Genomic DNA, 20,048 nt, shown 5'->3' with positions numbered 1-20,048 from the left:
GCAGCATCAGGGTGCTTTGCAGTGTCAGTTTCTTGCAACACTGCAATTTGGATGAAGGCCAACAAGTTACATTTTGGTTTAAAATGAGCCAAGTACCTTTTTCAACATGCTTGCTATGTTCTGGATTCTTCTTATACATTTCTTCTTGCCTTTCTTCCTTATCTGACTGTCTAATAGTGTTCATATCAAATAATTCTGCCACCTGAGCAATGGATCACTGCAGCTCCTCCACAGCTATCATGGGCTTTGTGGTTGCTTCTCTGATTAATGCCTTTTGTGCGCTGCCTGGCATCCATCCATCTATCTATCTATCTATCTATCTATCTATCTATCTATCTATCTATCTATCTATCTATCTATCTATCTATCTATCTATCTATCTATCTATCTATCTATCTATCTATCTATCTATCTATCTATCTATATAATTATAGAACAACATATATATCTATATATATCTATATCTATATCTATTTATCTCTCTCTCTATATATATACTGTCTATATATATATATATATATATATATATATATATATATATATATATATATATATATATATATATATATATATCATCCCTACTGCCACAGCTGATGTGGCAGTGGGAATTTAAAGTATAAAAATATCCAATTCATATTATGACATCACCGAGGTGTTTCCCTGAGATTGTCGGGGTTCCAGTGCTCTATTTTCCGTAGTGAGTCCTATTATTTGAAGCACTCAGATAAACTGAGGCAGCCCTGTGTGAATGACAGAGAGCGAGAAGAGGAAGAGTGGCGAGGGGGCTGGTTAAGTGCAGGGAGTGAGTGGCAGTAATCACAGCTGTGGTAAAAGCACTCGTTTGCTCAGTGTAAAATTCCTCAGAATGAGTTTACTCCATATCTCTCTCTCGCTCTTTTCCTCTGATTCTGATAATAGCTCCAGATTGAGTAATTGTATGTTTGAGTGGAGCTACACTGCAATCAGATACTAGGGGGGCATGTTTCCCTCTCTCTCTCTCTCTCTCTCTCTCTCTCTCTCTCTCTCTCTTTCTCCCTCGCTGTCTTGTCTCTCCATTCATCCTGTACACTGGCCTCTTTTCCACACCAGGCTTTCCCTCCAGCCCTGCCGTTCCTGCAGGCCTCAATCTGCTGTTTTTTTCTTCTTTTTACGCTATGTTTTACAGCCAGGGAGGGCTAGGGTCAATAACAGCTGTGTGTTGTTCTATAATTGATGTCATCATTTCAATTTGAGCTGATTACAGCTGAGAGCTGCTTATCGTGTGACCCGGGAAGGAATAACACACCGCAGGGCCCAGTGAGCTGCTACGCCTGACCAGGCTTAACTGCTGGGTCGACTGGATGGATGAATGGGTTGGCTCAGCACACAGCTGCCTTTTCTATTGACTTCTAATGTGGAGGTAATGACTGAGCGTCGTCCATGGGCTACAGGCTGCAGCAAGAGCCAATATCACCACAATTTATTGTCATTCTGAGGTTTTTATGGGAATTCCTGTCCACTTCCGTCTGCGCGCACGATTCACCTCTCAGCAGAAACAGAAGCAGGTGGACGAGACAGGCAATCTGATATTTAAAAAATATTATCTAAGGTTAAAATGATCCTAATAAAAAGTCACTTAGTAAGCTAATTATATTGATTAATTTAGCGTGTGGTATTTCTTTAGATATTTAAAAATAATCACAATCTAACAAAGCCTAGGCTTGATTCTAAGTATGCTTGTTAAATTCCAATTCAAGTTGCATGCTTTAAAACTTGATCTGTTCCCTTGAAAAAAAATTCTCAGTGGAATTAGAAGCATTAGTCATGAAACGCTAACTAACTAAAAAAAAAGCAACGAATCACACAAACATTCTCGTCTGTGCCAGCAATCACAACATATAAACTTCAGACAAGGTTTGGTTATCCTCTTTGCTTCCTGCTCGTGCTTCAAAAACACTCTTCCTTGTGGATGTTGTTACTGAGGGAAGGAGAGTCAAATTTATCACATTTATTTATCAGTGAGTAGTTTAAATAATTAAGGGAGATGGAGCAAAGATGTGTACATTATTTAAAAACAAACTGTAATGTTGATGACATATCGACCATGTCAGTGGTTTACTCAGGCTGCAACAAAGGGAGAGAGAGCAAGACATTCTGCAGATCACAGGATGCCTGAACAGAACTCAGAGTTCTTGCACCGTTACTGGTTATATAGAGCTAATACAAGTTAAACTTTACTCCCCATGACCCAGTTTAAACAGCAGCTTTTTTTTTAACTCATTCCCAATTACCATTACCAAGCCCAAAATGTACTATTTTTCATTTTTAGCCAAATAAACTTTTGCAAAAAAATATTAATAGAGAAAAATTATACCAAAGGCTTCAAAAATATTGTTTACCGTTTTTACAATAACAATCGGTGAGGGGAAGGTAGCACCAACTGTGTGCTGCAGTCAGGAGCAAAATTAAACCAACAAAATGAAGAAAGTGAAAGCAAAACCACTCATTTTCCCATCAAAAACCGAAACCTCTCAGAATGGGATCTTTGTTTGCCCAAACAGCTCCGTTCCAACCACAGAATGCATAGGTTAAAGCCCAGCAAGATTAATTCTCTTGTGGCTGTTATCGTGGAGTTCTTCAGAGTGTCCAGCACCAGAGTGAAATCAATGGCCTCTGCGGACATTTGAAAGGACATAAACATCTAAAATCTATCGAAGAGAAAGGAATAAAGCGCTTAAATGACCATATGTATAAATACTTTGAGTAGCAAACTGGAAATATTCAGCAAGAAACTGGGTCTAAGATTTAGAAAGTATATTTAACGCCAAGTCTCTTTAAAGTCTCAGTTAAGATCCTCTTTAGAAAACCTTTAAAAATCTGAGTGGGTTGCTTCTGTGCGGAACGAGTTAAATACAATGTTGCAACCCAAAGAAAATGAATCAATGACCAACCTGTCAATACTTTGGCATTTCTCTCTGCCATTTATGTCAGAGGGTTTTCAATAAAGGCACAAAGTCACAGTGCTGCCTTCCAGCATTCATGCTGTGTGCTAATCAGGCACATGAAGTTCACACCAATGAAGAAAATACAGGAGTGTCACCTGTGTAGAATGAAGGCTAAAGAGTGGTTGTCTTGAGATAATTTCATGCAATTTAAAAACTGCATAGACGACGGGCAATACCTTTAACCCTCTGAACAGTACTCGTCTGATCAATGCACAGGAGCAAAGCTGTTGCTAAAAACAGACAAAGAGTGCTCACCAAAGGAACATTGTCTCTCCTCTCACTGTCTCTCTCGTTTTCTTCCTTTTTTTGCTGAAGCTCTGAATCTGTGGGTGTGAGGAAGCAAGAAGCTATCTCCTACATTCTTTGTCTTTCACCTTCTCTGTCATTTCCCTGACTCTTTTAATACCATCATTAGGAGAGTTCTTCTGCTTTGCTGCCGGCCAAGAAACGGAACGAGCGAGGGAACTGCGGGGCGAATACAACAAGACGGGTGCTTGAATCTCTGATTTTTGCAACCAGGTCTGGAATTCATTGCACATGTGCTGCACATTTATTTGAGGATGCAACAAGCAGCAAATGTATGCACCATAGCTGTATTTAGTAATCCAGGTGTGTACCCACCTACTTTGCAGCATAAAATCTAAAATGTGAGGTAACACACTTCCTCTGTGAAACACCATGTTAAAGACATCAGTCTTCACCCTGTTTGATTTGTGCAGCCCTTCCTGGATCTGCAAGACTCTTCCTTCACATAGCAGCAGAAACACTACTGTTCAGAATCTGCTGATTACTTTTGCAGGTGAAAGCACACAAAGCCCTCGCAGCATAGGTGGATATCAAAGCAACAACAAATACAGTTACTTTATTCATACCGACACAGGCTAAGTTTGTAGTACCCATGGCAAAGGTGTGGTAAGAATGCCTTAAAATAAATTCAACTATTACTGCAACAGTATAATATTACATTAACAATGTATTAAAAGCTAAAGTCCAATTTGAAAACATTTATTCAGAATGCAAAGTATCCAATTTTTAGAAACAGTTTTGGTTTTCTCTTTTTCTTACTAAATCACCAGTGGAACAATTATTGGTATTCCAGCTGCTAATGCTTTATCCAACTTCCCTTTTGGCAACAGGGCAATGTTTAGCCTTCTTCACATTACACAAGCTTGGAGAATGCAGGGAGTGGGGTTGCTGAACCTTCCCCCTCCCCCTCCTTTAAAGGTGGAACTAGAAATAGGTTGGATGTTATGTCATCCCCTGATCCAAGTTCTAACCTCAGATGTAAGAATTTATATCAAATATTAATAGGTTTCACCAATATGGTGTTATGGATGACCACCTCAGTATTACACTTGCATGTACTTTAACTTTTTTTGTGTATTTCCACTTTAATTTGCTACTATACTACAGTCACTCTTGTAGCGATTCAAAGATTTTTTGCCAAGATCCTGGTTGGTAGTGCGGCAGCTCTCTGTGGGACTTACCGGAGATGTGGGAAATGCGCCGGCACGCTCGCCAATCTTTAACATCAGGGACTGCGCACTTCACTCCCGCCTTTACACCTTGAAAATATCTACTCTCTAGTGTACCAAACTGACAAAGTGCTCCTTCTCAGCACAAGAAACTGACTTCTGTAGATCTGCAGCCCTCCGCTTCACTGAAACGTGGCTTGGGGAATTCATATTGGACGGTGCACTTCTGATGCCAGACTTTCCGCTAGTTCGACAAGACTGCAGCGAAGAGCTCACAGGGGAAGAGACAGGAGGTGGAATCTGCATTAAGCCTCTGGTGCATGAACAAAGATTGATGTTCTAATGTCACAGTATTACAGAAGACAATAGTCTTCAGATGGAGTCAAATGTTATATACTGTTGTATACTGTAAGCCTTTATGTTAACAGAGAGGGTTCTCCTAATTTGTTTGGACCAGTGTTTACATCCCACCACGAGCCTGTACATCAGAGGCTGAAAAGCAGCTTGTTGAGCTGACAACAGATGTGGAAAAAAACATTCTGTCACCATTGTTCGCATGGATTTTAACACAATTTTTTTTTTAATTTAGAATATAAAATTCCCCACCAGGCATTAAAACACTTGTGTACAAAGTAATGGCATAGTGTAAATGTACCTTATGTATCGATTTATTGTTTGCAAACTCTATAGGTATTTAAATTTATATTTGATGTTATTATACTAATTATTTATTACAACCATTATAATTAATTCTCTTATGTATAAGATTTTAATTTGTGGTAAGGGTATTAATGTAGTTTTTCAGATTTTTAGGGGACCTATAAGGCTTCCTTTTAAACAAGTTACGTAGAATAGGTCTATGGGCAATGCAAAATAGGTTCATAAATTTTTTTTTCACAAAATCATTCTCATATAATGAGATTTCACCTGTTGTGCAGATGCATCAGTGTGATTTGGCTCATCCACAAATCAGGTCAAGTTCAAACTGCAATGAACAATTAGGTCTGCAGAAAAGACCATCTCTCCCTCAGTCCAGGACTTGTATCGGTACAGGTCTAGGTTCAGGAAAAGGGAAGCTAACATCTCTGCAGTTCCCACACATTCTCCACACAAAATGTTAAGACTTTTACCTTCAGGTCGTCGCTACAGAGCAGTATTTGCAAAAAGACAAAACAAAACAAAATGCAGCCAACACAGAGGTCGTTTCTCCCATCAGGCTGTCACTGTGATGAACACACAAATCACCTCACAGCCTGAGTAGTCCACAATAATGTTGTGAAAATAAGCATATTTGCACTATCACAACATCACTTTTTGTCTTGTCTTTCATATTACAAAAAACATACTGCTGTTCACTGTAAACTAAAGTTTCCTCTGAGCACCACTAAGGGCAGCCCAAGTACTACCAGGGGTATTTGTTTACAGTTTAACAACTACAACTCTTCATAATCCTAGATCCTCACACGTTTTCTACACAATTTTCATCTAGAGACTGAGACGGCCATGGAAGTAGGTTGATTATGTGTTTGGGGAAACCACTTTTCTGTGTTGATTTGGACATATGTTTTGGACCCAGTCACAATCTCTTTTCATTTTTGGGGCAGAGTCCACAATCTAAAATGTACAAATATAGTCAAAGAGTTTGTAGTACAACTCTAACAAGGTTTCCATGGCTTTTGGAAAAGAAACAGGCCCACAGCATCACAGATACGGAAATTCATGTATTACTGTTCAGCTGCAAGAAAGTCTGATCAATTCCAAAAGTAAGAGATGATTTAAAAATTAAATCACCATCTTTATTTTATTTTAAAGGGGTTGTTAGGGGTACCAATAATTGTTCCATTGTTGATTTTGATTTAAAAAAATCAACAGCGGAACTGAATTAATTGAAATCAATTGTGTACTGTGAAATTACGCAAAAGCAATAAAATAATTTTTTGTTGCAGACATTTTTTCACAAGTCTGTACGTATAAACTGGCAAATCTTTACAGAATCAGTGTAGCTGAGGCGTAAAACATAATTGCGTGGAAATTTAAGAGGTTGAGTGATCTTACTTTATTACTTACATGCCTATTGAATTAATTTGTTTTGTATGAAGATTGACTCAACATTTCTCTTTTTTTATCAGGTCAAATGCTTTGAAGTTCATAGTGAATCAAAATACAGTAAAATGCTTATCTCTACGAACAGAGCATAACTCTCAGTGCTTTGTTCACTTCAAGGATACTTTGCCTCAGAGAGTCACGACTACATGGAGAAAACTTGGAGAACATACTCTAACTAAATGTTCTGATAAACAGGGCAAAAGGACATAGAGCAAAAGTTGAAGTAGAGTACAGAGCACCTTTAAAGCAGCACAAGCCTTTGAGAAGTGGAACTTAAAAGGATTAAATCTTTGAAGAGGAAATGAATGCATCAGATTAAGTACACTGAAATGCATCTCACAATGAAAGAAGTGTTAATCATTAAAAAGTCAATTGCAATGATTTTATAACCATAACCATCAATTCATCTCTGCAATAAAAAGATACAAGTCCAAATGGGCATAAAATCAGGGCAACACAATAAACAGTCTCACTAAACAAACACACACAGAAGGAATTCAGGAATTCAGATCCTGGTTTTGGTCCAATTTCTCCCCACTAATCCTATTTTTTCTGCATGGAGAAATGATTTCTAGGATTTAATCATTGTTTGCATGTGTCTAAAACAAACTTTCATTAATTTCAGAACCCTTCAATTCCACTAAATTGTTTTTATTAAAGATATTTATGTGTTTATGCTTCGAATCTTGCAATATATTTCTTCTCATCAACTGAAAAAATGTATGCCTCCTCACTGTACAATAAATGTTAGAGCTGTGATAGATTTAGTGAGTGACTTCAGCTAATTTTGACATCTTACTCATTTTTAGAGCCACTCCAAAACAACAACCAAAAAATACCAAAACCACAGAATGCACAGCTTTCTGAAAGAGTTATATGCAACCCAGTCTTTCCTAATATTGCTACAAACTTCAGTCAAATAAATTCAACTCAGTAAATGAGATACTGTGAAGGGTTTTATTTTCCATAATTCAATAAAAGATCCCATGATACAGATAAAGTGCTCACTGCATCTTTTAAGTTATTAGAGCCAAACTAAGGCACTAGATTTGGCTTTATTAAAGTTTTTTTGTGTTTTCACTCTATTTTTCATGTGTGTATTCAAACATCTATATAAAATCATGTGTAGTATTTATTTAAGAGCAAATATAAGATAAAATGTGCTGTGTAATGATTTATATGTAACAATGTTCTGTCAACTTTTCCGCTACACAAAACTAAATTTTTATAGTCATACTCACCACCCAAAGCCACATTCATCCAATCACACTCCAATACAAAGACAACTTAGGGTTAAGTGCCTTGCAAAGGGCCACATCAACACAGCAAGGCAACCTCTATACTATTTTTAAAACTAATACTATTTTTTGATTTGTTACATTTTAAATCTTGAATATTTTTAGGACTGTTATTCTAGATTTTTAAACCTACGGTAGTTTATTGCAGATTTGTGAAACACCATGAGATGTTTCAAGATTGTAAAGTGTGTGTTACAAACACACATTATTATTATTATTATTATTATTATTATTATTATTATTATTAGTAGTAGTAGTAGTAGTAGTAGTAGTAGTAGTAGTAGTATTATACCGAGGGATCTTTAACTTCAGTCCTCGAGGTCCTGCAAACTTTTATATGTGTCTCTTCTTCAGCTCACCTGAGTCAAATAATCAGCTCATTAGCAGGACTCTGGAGAACTTGACTGCACACTGAGGAGATAATTGAGCCATTTGATTGAGGTGTGTTGGACCAGTGATACATCTAAAAGTTTCAGGACACTGGACCTTGAGGCCTGGAATTAAAGGCACCTGCTCTACACCCACAGAACCACAGTAGTTGTTGTTTTTTCGCTGTTCATTGTTGTTGTTGTTGTTTTTAAAACATGCCTGTTTTCTGTTCTTTCTGCTCTATAAACACTATTAAATAATTAATTTAAAAAAGCATAAAAAGTAGCAATATCCTGTAGGGTCTTTTTTTTAACATTTCAATTCCAGATAAGGTCTTTGCAGACATGACACACTGCCCCTGAAATGAAGAATCTCTTCGTTTTCATGTCACTCCCATGGCCGGTGAAAAAGACATTGCATGCAATGTAGTGATATCACCTCCAAATTAGGATTCCAATGAGCTGCTTAATTTTTCAAAAACTAAAGAGATTAATTTTGGAGAATTATTACAATATACATTTTAATTAATCAGCATTAACTAAAGTTCATAAAAACTTTAAACTGAATTGATGCAAACAGCAGCTTCTTGTCAATACACCCACTACACTATTTGTCTTGGATTTCAATGCTGTTTGAGTAAATAACGATTATGCATTGCCTTCCCACTTCCTATACATATGCATGGGAAGTGGTCAGTGGCTAACCTCGACTGCCATTGACATTATTTTGGACTTTCCAAAACTTTCTAAAGCATTCACACAAGACCTTAGAAACTTCATATACAGTATAATGTAAATAGCTTCTACAGCAACAGGGTTTCTGTAAGTGCTATCCAAGTGTTCCAGCAATAGTGCAATAATAAGTATCAATCTCATGCTACACTATGCATACACTCTGTCTGTTCTGATAAAAGCATGCCAAATGTTTAAGCGGCTCCAATAGAGAGCAGTCTGACTTAGTTTCTGATTAACTTATATAAATAACTTTACCTCTTTGGGGCACACGAAAAGTACATTTGGAGCACTGACATTTTCAGATCAGCTCATCAACAGGTTAGGGGTAAAAATGTGCTGGTCACATCATCGCAAAAGGAAAGTACCTCATTCAGAAACAGGAGCCAAATTCATTTTACACCCTTCATTCAAACACACAGACTATATAAAACTGGGATGCCTCATGAGACATGTGACAGGTATTAGGGCTGGACAATATGGCTTAAAAATAAAATTTTATTATAGCAAATCCAATTAATGATTTTTTTCCCCTCCTTTTCATTTCACAAAATCTTGCTTTTATGTCAAGTATTTCGTCTGGGAATTGAGCTGAATTCAAAGTGCAACTAAATACAAGCTGTGAAACGTGCTTGTAAAACAAGATGGCGGCCCAGCTATTGTAAAGAATGAAAATATAACAAAATGTTTGCTGCTAGTGGGTTTACACAGTGAGCTAAGAACAGGCTTCACTTCACTTGTGTAACTAAGGACTAACTAAAAAAAAAAAGGAAATCAGTAAATTAAAGTGCCTCATAAAAAAGTTTCCTCCTTACAATATTTTGACAATATATTTTCCTAAAAATATATTCAGAGTCCATTGACAAAATTAAATCCTGATTTTCCAAAATATTGTAAATTTGAATTAATCGATTCAATTAATTTATTGTCCAGCCCTAACGGGTATTCTTCCCATTTAGACCAACTTAGAATGCAGTTTTGGATACATCTATACACATGGCAATATAAGAAACAGAGTGAGGGCAGTCTAAACTGCTCTGGAGAAAAGGTTATATTTGGTTTATTTGATTCATTAGCAATACATCAACTTGGTTTACCATTATTACTTGGAGCCTCACTATTTCACTTTGACGTCACTCAAAGATTTTGCAAACACTCTCCTTATGCGGAACAAAAATATGTATACATTCTGCATTTTTTTCATCAACGTATAGTAATATATGCTGCTACTACTTGTAATCTTACATTGTTGTGTGGAAATATAAAATCCTGTCAACACAGACCTCCTTTTTTCCATAAGAGATTTAAAATATAACAAACTTTTTGTTGACAAAGTGGTCATGGATTTATGTTGATGGTAATGAGGGGGTAAACTATGTCAAAGAAAACACAAGTTACAGTTATTTTGGGATACTTTGTAGCCAAGTACTGCGTTTGCAACGTTCAAACCCTGCTTTGGAATTTAATCTAGTTGATACTGATTTTATCACAACCCGGTGGCATAGACATTCACAGGTTTTCCACAGATAGGGGAGTCAACAGAAGATAAAAAAATATTGAGAGCACTGAAGCTACCATGGCCAAAAAGAAATAGAAAATTATTGTTATCAAAATCAATTAACTGAAAAATCGGTCAAATGACATTTATAGAGCAGTTTTCATATGGTCAAGTGTAACACAAAGTTTATAGAGGTTGGAAACATAAAGACAGACATTTAACCACTAGAGACACACAATTAAATTACCAAAATGATGAAATTACCAGACATACAACACAAATAATTATTAGTAATAAAACATTGAGCAATTAAAAGTAAGAAAACTCAATTAATTATAAACGTAAAAACTCTCATGTATAACATGTTGCAGAATGTAAGGAACGGCTGACTACAGCTTCTACACATCAAAGTACCCATAAACGGTTAATGCAGAGAAAAAAAAAACATACGTCTCCACATACTTGCTTTTAAAGCATTTAAAATTGCCAGTTTAAATTCCTATTGCTGTAGATGTCTGCCTGAGGTAAGCAGTACACAGAGAAAAAAAAAAGACCTTCACAGAAACCTCTGTGCCACTAGCCCGCCTCTAAAATCTACAGCCGACATGTAACAAAGTTCACAAAGAAAAACTGCTGGCAAAACCATTTAAAGCCTTATTTAGGTCCATATGCTGCACTCCTAGATGCTAATTGTTTTTAGTTTGTTGAAGGATGGTCCTTTCTTTGGTGCCTGTAACCTCTAAAAAGTGCTTCTCTGCAGACATTTATATTCCGCTGAACATGTTCCAGCATGCAAACGACAGAAAGTTTAAGTGCATTTGGAACAGGAGTGCAGTCGACACACCAATGATTGGTACTGACGGAGCTATGATCTGTTACAACTTTTCCTTTGACAGTAAGCTTTTCCAGACATCGGCAATAAAGCCTGAACGGACAATGCAGAACAAGAAGCAACAGTGGAGGGTTGCCGCCGGCTGGTATCAAGCTAAGTGGGCATGTCAGGCCAGTCCTGTTCTGGCTTCTTGCCTGCTCTCTCAGCTGTTTACTCGTTCCCCAGTGTCCTCAACCCTAAATGGATCCAGTTGCTACTGCTCAGCTTCAGTGGTGGGCTGATCTGACTGATTAATGAACCCTCTCCCTAATGAGGGGAACCTCCCTCCCCCCAACTCAATGTTTCCTGTACATATCCCCCTTTTTACATAGTGCTTCCATATTTGCCTTCCTTTCCCCCCCTGCACTGCCCGAGGCTTTATTTCTAACAGTCGTCCCTTCCACCTCTTCCTGTAGCACTGGTCTCCCTCTCTTCATCTTCTCATCTCAGTTCCTGTGCACAGTCTTCACACTGTGTACATCTCACTTCGCTCCCTTACTGACAGTCACTCACCAACAGTTTTACCCTATCCTTCCTTTTTTTTCTCCTTCCATCATCAGCTCTATTTAAAGCTCCTTGAGCAACTGTTGGGCAACCAAAATATTTCATGGGGGCCCGTTTAAATCTTGGATGTTGTTGGACTGTTAGCAATTAGTTCGCTCTCTCTGCATGCATCACAAAAAAGCCAAATAAATGTCAAAAAGCTGAGATGGCAACACGTGTTGTAAGCATGGGCCAATTATCAGGTTTGTAACAAATTACTATTTCAAAGCTGCAGCCATTTTTCACTAGTTTCATTTGTTTTCCACTAATGATGCACCAGAGTACCATTTTATTATTTTTTTATTTATTCATTTATTTGGTTAGAACTGTGCACATGAATCAATATTACAGTATACAACAAGGTAAATATGTCGGAATTAGCTCAATAGCTAAATTTCATCTATTTTCCAGAGTGTGATCATCAGGTCAAATACGGAAAAATCAGTTTGTTTCTTTTTTTTCTTCTTTTTTTTATAAACTAAATTGTTACTAGGAACTTCCTCTATTATCAGTTAATAAATGCATCAACCAACACTACTTTACTTAAAATACTTCCCCAAATTTGAACATTTTGGACAAGTATCCTTTGTTGTGTAAATCGGGATAGTCATGTATTTTCTACATTTTTTGTTGGATTCAAAACCATTATGTCTTATAAAACAATGGATGGATGAATGGATCTTTTCTTGAGCATGAATAAGTTTGGTTTGGTTATGAATAAACACTAATAAGTGCCAAAGTCAGAGCACCACCTGATTATCTATCAAATTGCCAAACCGCTCTCAGTCTCAGTCAGTTATTGTTTTATTATTACCTGCTTGGTGTGGTATTATAGTACAATAGATAAAGGTGTGAATTTGCACACTGGCGCTCGCAACCAGTAGGTATTGCTGTTCACGTCAAGGTGATATACAGAATAAACACAAACAACTTCTCTCGTCCAATAGGGCCAGTGAGCTGATTGGTGAGTCCAATGAGAGAAAGTGGCAGCTCGGATTGGCACGTGCCATAGCGTGTGCAGTAGCGGTTTCAATGCCATTTTCTTCAGGCAATGGGGAAGAGCGCTTTGTCAACTTGTTCAGTGCTTCAGTAAATATGGGGGGGGGGGGGGGGGGTGGGTTACGAGATTGGGATGTCACAGCAAAAGTAATGTACCAAGTTCTTGTGCAAGTCCACATTCTCAATTCCAACTCAAACACACTATTCATCATATAACAGGACTTACAATAATAATAAATTGCTTAATATTCTCAATACCTTTTATAATATGCAAAATTTCAAAACCACAACATGCCTGTCTTTCAAACTGTTTTAAATTTAATTTAAATTATGTATAACAATTATGTTATACATTTTTGTTTTAGACCTTTGCGGTAATACTGTGAAACTATGATAATTTTGCTTAAATTAATCATAATGTAAGAAACCCATACAAGCCCGTGCCTTATATGACGTTATCAGGAAAATGTTGGAGTAGTCCTTTAAAAACTCATTTGCTACACAGTCCACCAAAGAGGCCAAAACTTGACTCAGATATAACCTCTGGCAGGCCCATAGTTGAAAAGAGCATAAATGACAAGAGAATAAGCACACACCACAGAGTAACCTAGTAATATTATGAGAAAATGCTATATGCAATTATAGTGGTGAGTGATGTGATAATGGTACGATTTGAGATAGACAAACAAAAAGGAAATAACGATAAATAAAAAGTGTTAATGTCCCCCAAATACCAAGCAGGATTTTCAGCTATCAGAAAAACAAATATTATTTCCATCGAAATGACAAGGTTTTATTTAAAAGTTACTTCCAGCTGAAGTCTGCTGTTTTGCCTTTGAAACAACTTTGTCATAGTTTCTTAATGACTTGACAACTTTATCGTATCTTTACCCTCTAACGTTTTTTTGTGCTGCATGAAACAGTATCACCAAATATATTACAGACATGGAGACAAAGAGCCTAAATGCATGATACTCAAATAATTAGCAAACACTTCTTGCAATCTAGGCTCTTCTTTGCATTCACTGTTACTGTAATAATGATATACCTGCAATGTTTATTGTAGCCCTAGAGTAACCCCATCTGTTTGAGTGTGCCGTGCGTTCCCTTGTGTCCCTTCACGCTTGGTCAGATGCTTCTATGGTGAGCTCCACAACCACAACAGAACACACATATGACTGCTTGTCCACTCACCAATCCGTCACAGTTGCTGAGAGCCACGGTGCCTCCAGGTGTGTCTGTGATGTCCCCCACATATAGGCACTCGTCATGCAGGGGCTCAGTGTACCGGATGCTGTCACTGTCGTCGTGCCACTCCATCTTGGCTCCGGGGGCCACCAGCCTGGCATTGTGGCGCAAGCGCAGGTGGAACTCCCGGCCGAAGACGGTGACGTTGTAGTAAAGCCTCTCCTGACCGGCTTGGTGCTCTTGGTTCTCCTCGGCTCTTCTAGGTCCTTCCCACTCATCGTTGCCTTCTCCTACCTCCCTCTTCCGGCGCCTACGGGACTGCCACGCTGCCACGCGACCAGCTGAGACGGCATGTGACAGAAAGCGGCCCTCTGCATCCACACTGATTGGCCTTACCAGTCCATAGTCCCCCAGGATGTGCTGCAGGGATTCTGGGGGGGGGGGAAACAAGGACAAGCAGAGTTGTATTAGGGAATCAAGCCAGAAGAGATGAGATTGATGTAAAGAATGTCATTGGGTAGGGAGGAGAGGAAAGAACAGTAGAGCGAAAAGAAAAATAACCCATAGGATGGAGGAGGGAAAAAGTAATGGGACAGGAGTGAGGCAAGATTGGAAAAAGAGGCATGGGAAAAACAAGGGTTTGAAAATATGTCAAGACTGGTTTGGAATTATATATGCCTTATTCTTAGGTGTGTCACCAGACACACCTAAGAATAGTCAATAATATTCAAATAATAAAAAAGACCATTTCGGATTTGGGGACCCACATGGGGACCCACATGCAGAAACAATGACTGCAAATTAATTCAATTAACAGAATAGGAACAGAACAGGAACGGCCCGGAAACAGTAGGGTCTGATAAGCGGAAACTGAACCAAGGAGTATTTATAATGGGGACATTGATTACTGCACACCACACAGGCCAGCTACAAGATTAGACATTAGTTTTGTGATTTACATGCCTGCACTGCAAAAACAAAACTAAAAATAAGTTGGATTTTCTTAAAATGAGTGTATATGTCCTTGATTTGAGCATGCAAATAAGATGATCTGCCAATGGAATAAGATTTTTGCACTTAAAATGGGAACAACTCATCTCCGTCATCTTATTTCAAGTGCAGGAAATCTAATTATCTTATTTTAGGGATCAAAACACTCATTCCATTGGCAGATCATCTTATTTACCTGCTCAAATCAAGGACAAATACAGTAAGTTCAATAAAATGTGACTTATTTTTAGTTCTGTTTTTGCAGTGTGTAGTAACCATATTCATAAATCCTGAATTTTTTCACAATTTGTCACATGACAACTACAATGTCGTTTATTGTGCTTTTATGTAAAATACCAAAACAGACTAATGCGCAATTAAACTTTTTTTATTGTAAACTCAAAAGGTTTTTCACGCTTTTTAATCTAATCTGCCCAAATAAAACCCAGCGGAACTGACTTCTTTCAGAAGCAAACAAGGTCCATCTGTGTGTAATATAACATTTGTATGAATCCAGCTGTTCTGTGAAGACCTCAGAGATTTGTTCGAGAACATTAACGAGCAAACAGCATCATGAAGTCCTTGGGGTAGGAAGAGCATTCACCAAGAAGCAGCCAAGAGGCTCGTGGTAATACTGGATGAGCTACAGAGATCCAACACTCAGGTGGAAGAATCTGGTTTTAGCGCATTCATTAGTCTTGCAGTCAACCATGCAGGAACTATGTGGTTTAAAGCTATCCAATGTCACAAGAAAGCCACAAGAAAATGTACACTTTGCCACAAAACCATGTAGGGGACACAGTAGCTACGCATGGTAGCAGGTGCTCATGGTCAAACGAGTTCAAAAGGGAACTTTCTGTCCTATATACAAAATACTGCATGTGGTGGAATACTAACACTGCACATCACCCTGAAAACACACAGTCCCCATTACTAAACAGGGTGGTGGCAGCATTGTGATGTGGGGATCCTTTTCTCCGACAGGGACTGGGAAGCTGGTCAAAGCTGATGGAAAAATGCATGGCGCTAATAAAAGGCCAATTGTTAAAGAAAGATTAAAAGAAAAATGCCGCAGAAGACTGTATAGGAGCTACGATCTCTGGCAGGAAATTGTTCTAAACAAACAACTAGACTCACAATGTCATAATGTAGATCATAGGATATTCATGTCTTAGGATGGCTTAGTCAAAAGGCTGACATAAATCCAGGATCTAAGGCAAGACTTGTTTATAGTTCTTCTCAAATTCAACCCTATAGAGTTTTAACTGTTTTTGCAATGACAAATGGGCAAAGAATCAGATGTGACACTTAGCCCAAACGATCTGCAGCTATAATTGCAGGAAAAGGGGTGCATTGGATGAGGACTGAATACACTTTTTCACATTTTTACTAGTAAGAAATTTACAAAACCATGGCTCGTTTTCCTTACAATTTACAATCGCGTGTTGTTTGTGTTTCCGTTCCTCAAAACCCGTAAATAAATAAATGAACAAACGTGTAGCTGTAGAAAATGTTTCGGAGAGTGGATATTTATGAAAGACACTCTTCTCTGACATTCTGGGGTAAAAAAAAAAGTAGACCCCCAGATTATCCTATTATAGTAATCTTTCTATACACACACACACACACAGGAGCTGAGCCCCACCCATGCACCCAGAGGCAACCCCAACGCTCGGGTTGCGAGCGTTTGGAAACGGCAGCCTCAGCAGTGCGCGCTGCGCTCCTGACACCTTCCGTGCCCTTCCACCGACACCAGAACAAGCCAGGAATAAAATCAAGCCGCTAACTGTAGCTTTGTCAAGCTGGTTTGTCACTGTCAAACCGCCCAACTTTGTAAAAGAAGAAGAAAAAAAAACATCAACAAACGTGCACACTTACCTAATACTACAAATGCTCATCGTTTTTATTACAAAGGTTTTGCATTTAAAATACGTTATCGTGGGTAGTGTATACAGGCTCTCATGTTGTGCTGTTATTTGTAATTCACACGTGAAAGTGACTTTACAGGTATACTAGTCAGGCGCTCCCACACACCTGATACACTCGCAAACAGCCTGAGCCAAGGCCGTTTTCAGGGTGCCAGTGTCGTCCCGGAGTCAGGTGTGTCGCCACCTTACCCGCATTCCTCGGGCGCACTCGTCTAATGTCTAAAGTTTGCTGACTGATAAAAATCAAACACACTCTCTTAATCCCTCTTGAACCTCTTCGCGTTGAGGGAACGATTTGATAATAGTGTGATCAATAGGCTGTCATCCGACTCCCTGCGTCCTGTCACAGATCGATAGATGCGACAGCGGCCGAATCAGATAACGGTACGGCTACTTCCCTGCAAAAAAAAAAACCCGACAGTGGGATCGGTAAATCTGGCGCTTCTCTCTGATAAAAATAATAATAATAAAAAAAATGTAATCCCGTGAATGGAAGAGCGGGGTAGGGGGGGGTCAGATCGCAACACCGCTCGCAGTTGCGCACACAGCCGAGGGACCCTCGGAAAGTATACCCGCGCGGCAGCGGGACGCACAGAAGTTGCAAATTGTGTTAGAACGGGAAAAGAAGCCGAAAAGGCGCGTCTGAGATGTGGCAAGCGGGAGAGAGCCGGACAGTGTTGGAGCGGAGTTCCGGGGAGCGCGCTCAGAGGAGCCCCGCTGATAAGAGAGATCAGATCAGATACGGAGTATAAACACTGACCACGTTTGCCTGTACTGTACTCACCAACGCTACTGGCGATGTAAAGGCCGCTGGTGTGCAGCAGGAAGGCCGGCAGAATAATTAGGACAGTCAATCCTGGCGAGAGAGCCATGGCAGCTCCGAACTGCGCAGGTGAGAGAGTGGGACTCCGGGCTCCAGTGTGGTGAAGTTCCCCCGCCTGGCGCGACCAGCCACGCCAAGACAGCAACAGCACAGCAGCCCGCAACTAGACTGCCAAGTGCACCGGGAAAGACGGATCTCTCTCTCTCTCTCTCTCTCTCTCTCTCTCTCTCTCTCTCTCTCTCTCTCTCTCTCTCTCTCTCTCTCTCTCTCTCTCTCTCGCTCTCTCGCTCTCTCTCTCCCCCTTTCCTTCTTTCCGCTCCACGTCTCTCTCCTCTTCCCCTGCTGCTCTGACACTCGCACAGGCCACTGGGCTCCCACCCACAGCCCGTGTGTGTAAGTGTGTGAGATGGGGAGATGTTTCACGGAGCGCTGGCCCACTGACAGACAGGCCCCGCTGACAGCCTCGCTGCTCTATCACACCTCCAGCGTGAAAGGGGCCTCGGCCTAAAGTCGTCCCTTACAACTTGGTCGCTCTTTCCAGGATCATGACTACAGTTCAGCGCTCCGCTCCGGCGCTCCCTGTTATGCTGCGAGCCTTTTTAGAAACTTTGAATATTCAGCACGCCGTCCTGCACTGGCTGAGCACCAGCGCCCCTTGTGGCTGTTTTCTTTTTGCAAGAACCGTGCTGGGTATTTTGCAGGACCCAAGGGTCCAATTTACAGGCAGAGAGAGAAGACTTCTGGTCCTTCCTAGCCCGCATTGCCCTCATTTAGCACACCATTTACCCCTGTTGACTACTAAACCCTTAAAAACAGATGTGCGTTGTAATTTAGACAACGGATATGAGCAAAAATAATTAGCTAGCTATATGTTATGTTACAACCCCAAGCTTCAAAGTAATTAATTCAGATTAAATCACATAGATCAACCCAAAGTAACGATGAAGTGCAACAGAGATGATACGAGGCTTTTGCATTTTCACTAAATACGCATTTTTAAGTGAAGTGTGCATGCTTTTTTGCTGCCATTACTCTCGTGATGATGAGCTCAAGTGCAACCCACCTAATGCTACTCATTAACCTGAGCACAGCATTCCCAGAGTGACACATTGCGGTGGCAGCATCATGCTGCAGGAAAGCTTTTCTCCGGCTAAAACTTTCCATACCTCACTCCAATTGCCGCTAAAAGTATTTAAGGGGATGTCTTTGGCAGCATATTGCACATGTAGAGACTGGTGCCTTCTCTACACAGAGATGAACAAATTTTCATAAACGGTTAGGAAAAAAACTTGTCTACACTATAGGATGCAGCACAACTAAGCCGGGCCCATTGGTGACTCTGTTAAACTGCCAAAGCGGATCAGACACAACAGACACGCTGTGTAGAGCCGGCTTGTTAGAAAGTAAAAGTCGAAGGATGCTACTAACAGCCATAACAAAGCGGAAACACCAGACGGTGCCATCTTTGTTTTAACGTGAGTGTGAGGCGCATGCGGGTTGCAGAGAGAGGCGAAGCAACGACATCATTGTTTATGAATAGGTGTTTATTTACACAGAAAAATTAATCTGGCCTTTTGGTAAAATGTATCCACTCCTGGACCCGGTTTAAAAAATTATCGTGTAGGATTTGACCGAAAAAAGCAACATATAGGTCTAATTGATTGCATTTCGGCTCTGTTTGCATGTGAAGGGCCTTTGTCCTGCTGGAGGGTGAACCCAGACTTAAGTCTGTTGCAGCCTGCAGCAGGATTTCTTCCATTATTGCTCTGCATGTAGCTCTACTTAACGACCCATCTGAGCCTGCTGAAGAAAAAAAATCATCCCACCAGCTTGATGCTGTCATCATTATGCTTCACCTTGGATGATGTGCAGTGTTTGCTTCCCTCCACACATAAACACGTGTTAGATAATGTGTCATTTGGTGCCAAAGATGTAAAGTAAACAGGACACTTTTCAGAATATCTTTATTTTTTTTTTATTCATTTCATAGATATGCAAAATAAAAAAAAAAAAATAATAAAATAATATATATATATATTGTCCATCATATCCCATCCCATTAAAGTACATCGAGGAAATGGAAAAGAGGGGTTCAAGAGTTAGGAGTGCCTCTGCAAGCATTGCTTGTGAATTTTATATTTCTTGTATATTTTTACTGCAAAATGCTAAATTATAATATAGTTCATGGCACAATAAACATCTTCCCAATAAAAATATTTGTTACAGTTCTCTCTAATGTACGCCA

The 20,048-nt window shown here is 39.5% G+C and overlaps 1 protein-coding gene across 1 annotated transcript in view; it reads right to left on the bottom strand.

Moving 5' to 3' along the window:
• LOC105916818 (A disintegrin and metalloproteinase with thrombospondin motifs 2) overlaps nt 1-18,021 on the bottom strand; it is a 192,831-nt gene extending 174,810 nt beyond the window's left edge. The window contains exons 1-2 of the mRNA XM_036127079.1: nt 17,765-18,021; nt 14,069-14,493 (exon numbers count right to left, since the gene is read on the bottom strand). Coding sequence (XP_035982972.1) covers nt 14,069-14,493; nt 17,765-17,852 — 513 coding nt within the window. The 5' untranslated portion in view covers nt 17,853-18,021. The remainder of the gene's footprint in view (nt 1-14,068; nt 14,494-17,764) is intronic.
• Nucleotides 18,022-20,048: the final 2,027 nt, after the last annotated feature.

This window comes from Fundulus heteroclitus, chromosome 23 (genome assembly GCF_011125445.2).
Source record: "Fundulus heteroclitus isolate FHET01 chromosome 23, MU-UCD_Fhet_4.1, whole genome shotgun sequence".
Lineage (NCBI taxonomy): Eukaryota > Metazoa > Chordata > Actinopteri > Cyprinodontiformes > Fundulidae > Fundulus > Fundulus heteroclitus.
Note: the sequence above shows the minus strand (reverse complement) of the source record. Positions and strands in the feature narration are given on the sequence as shown.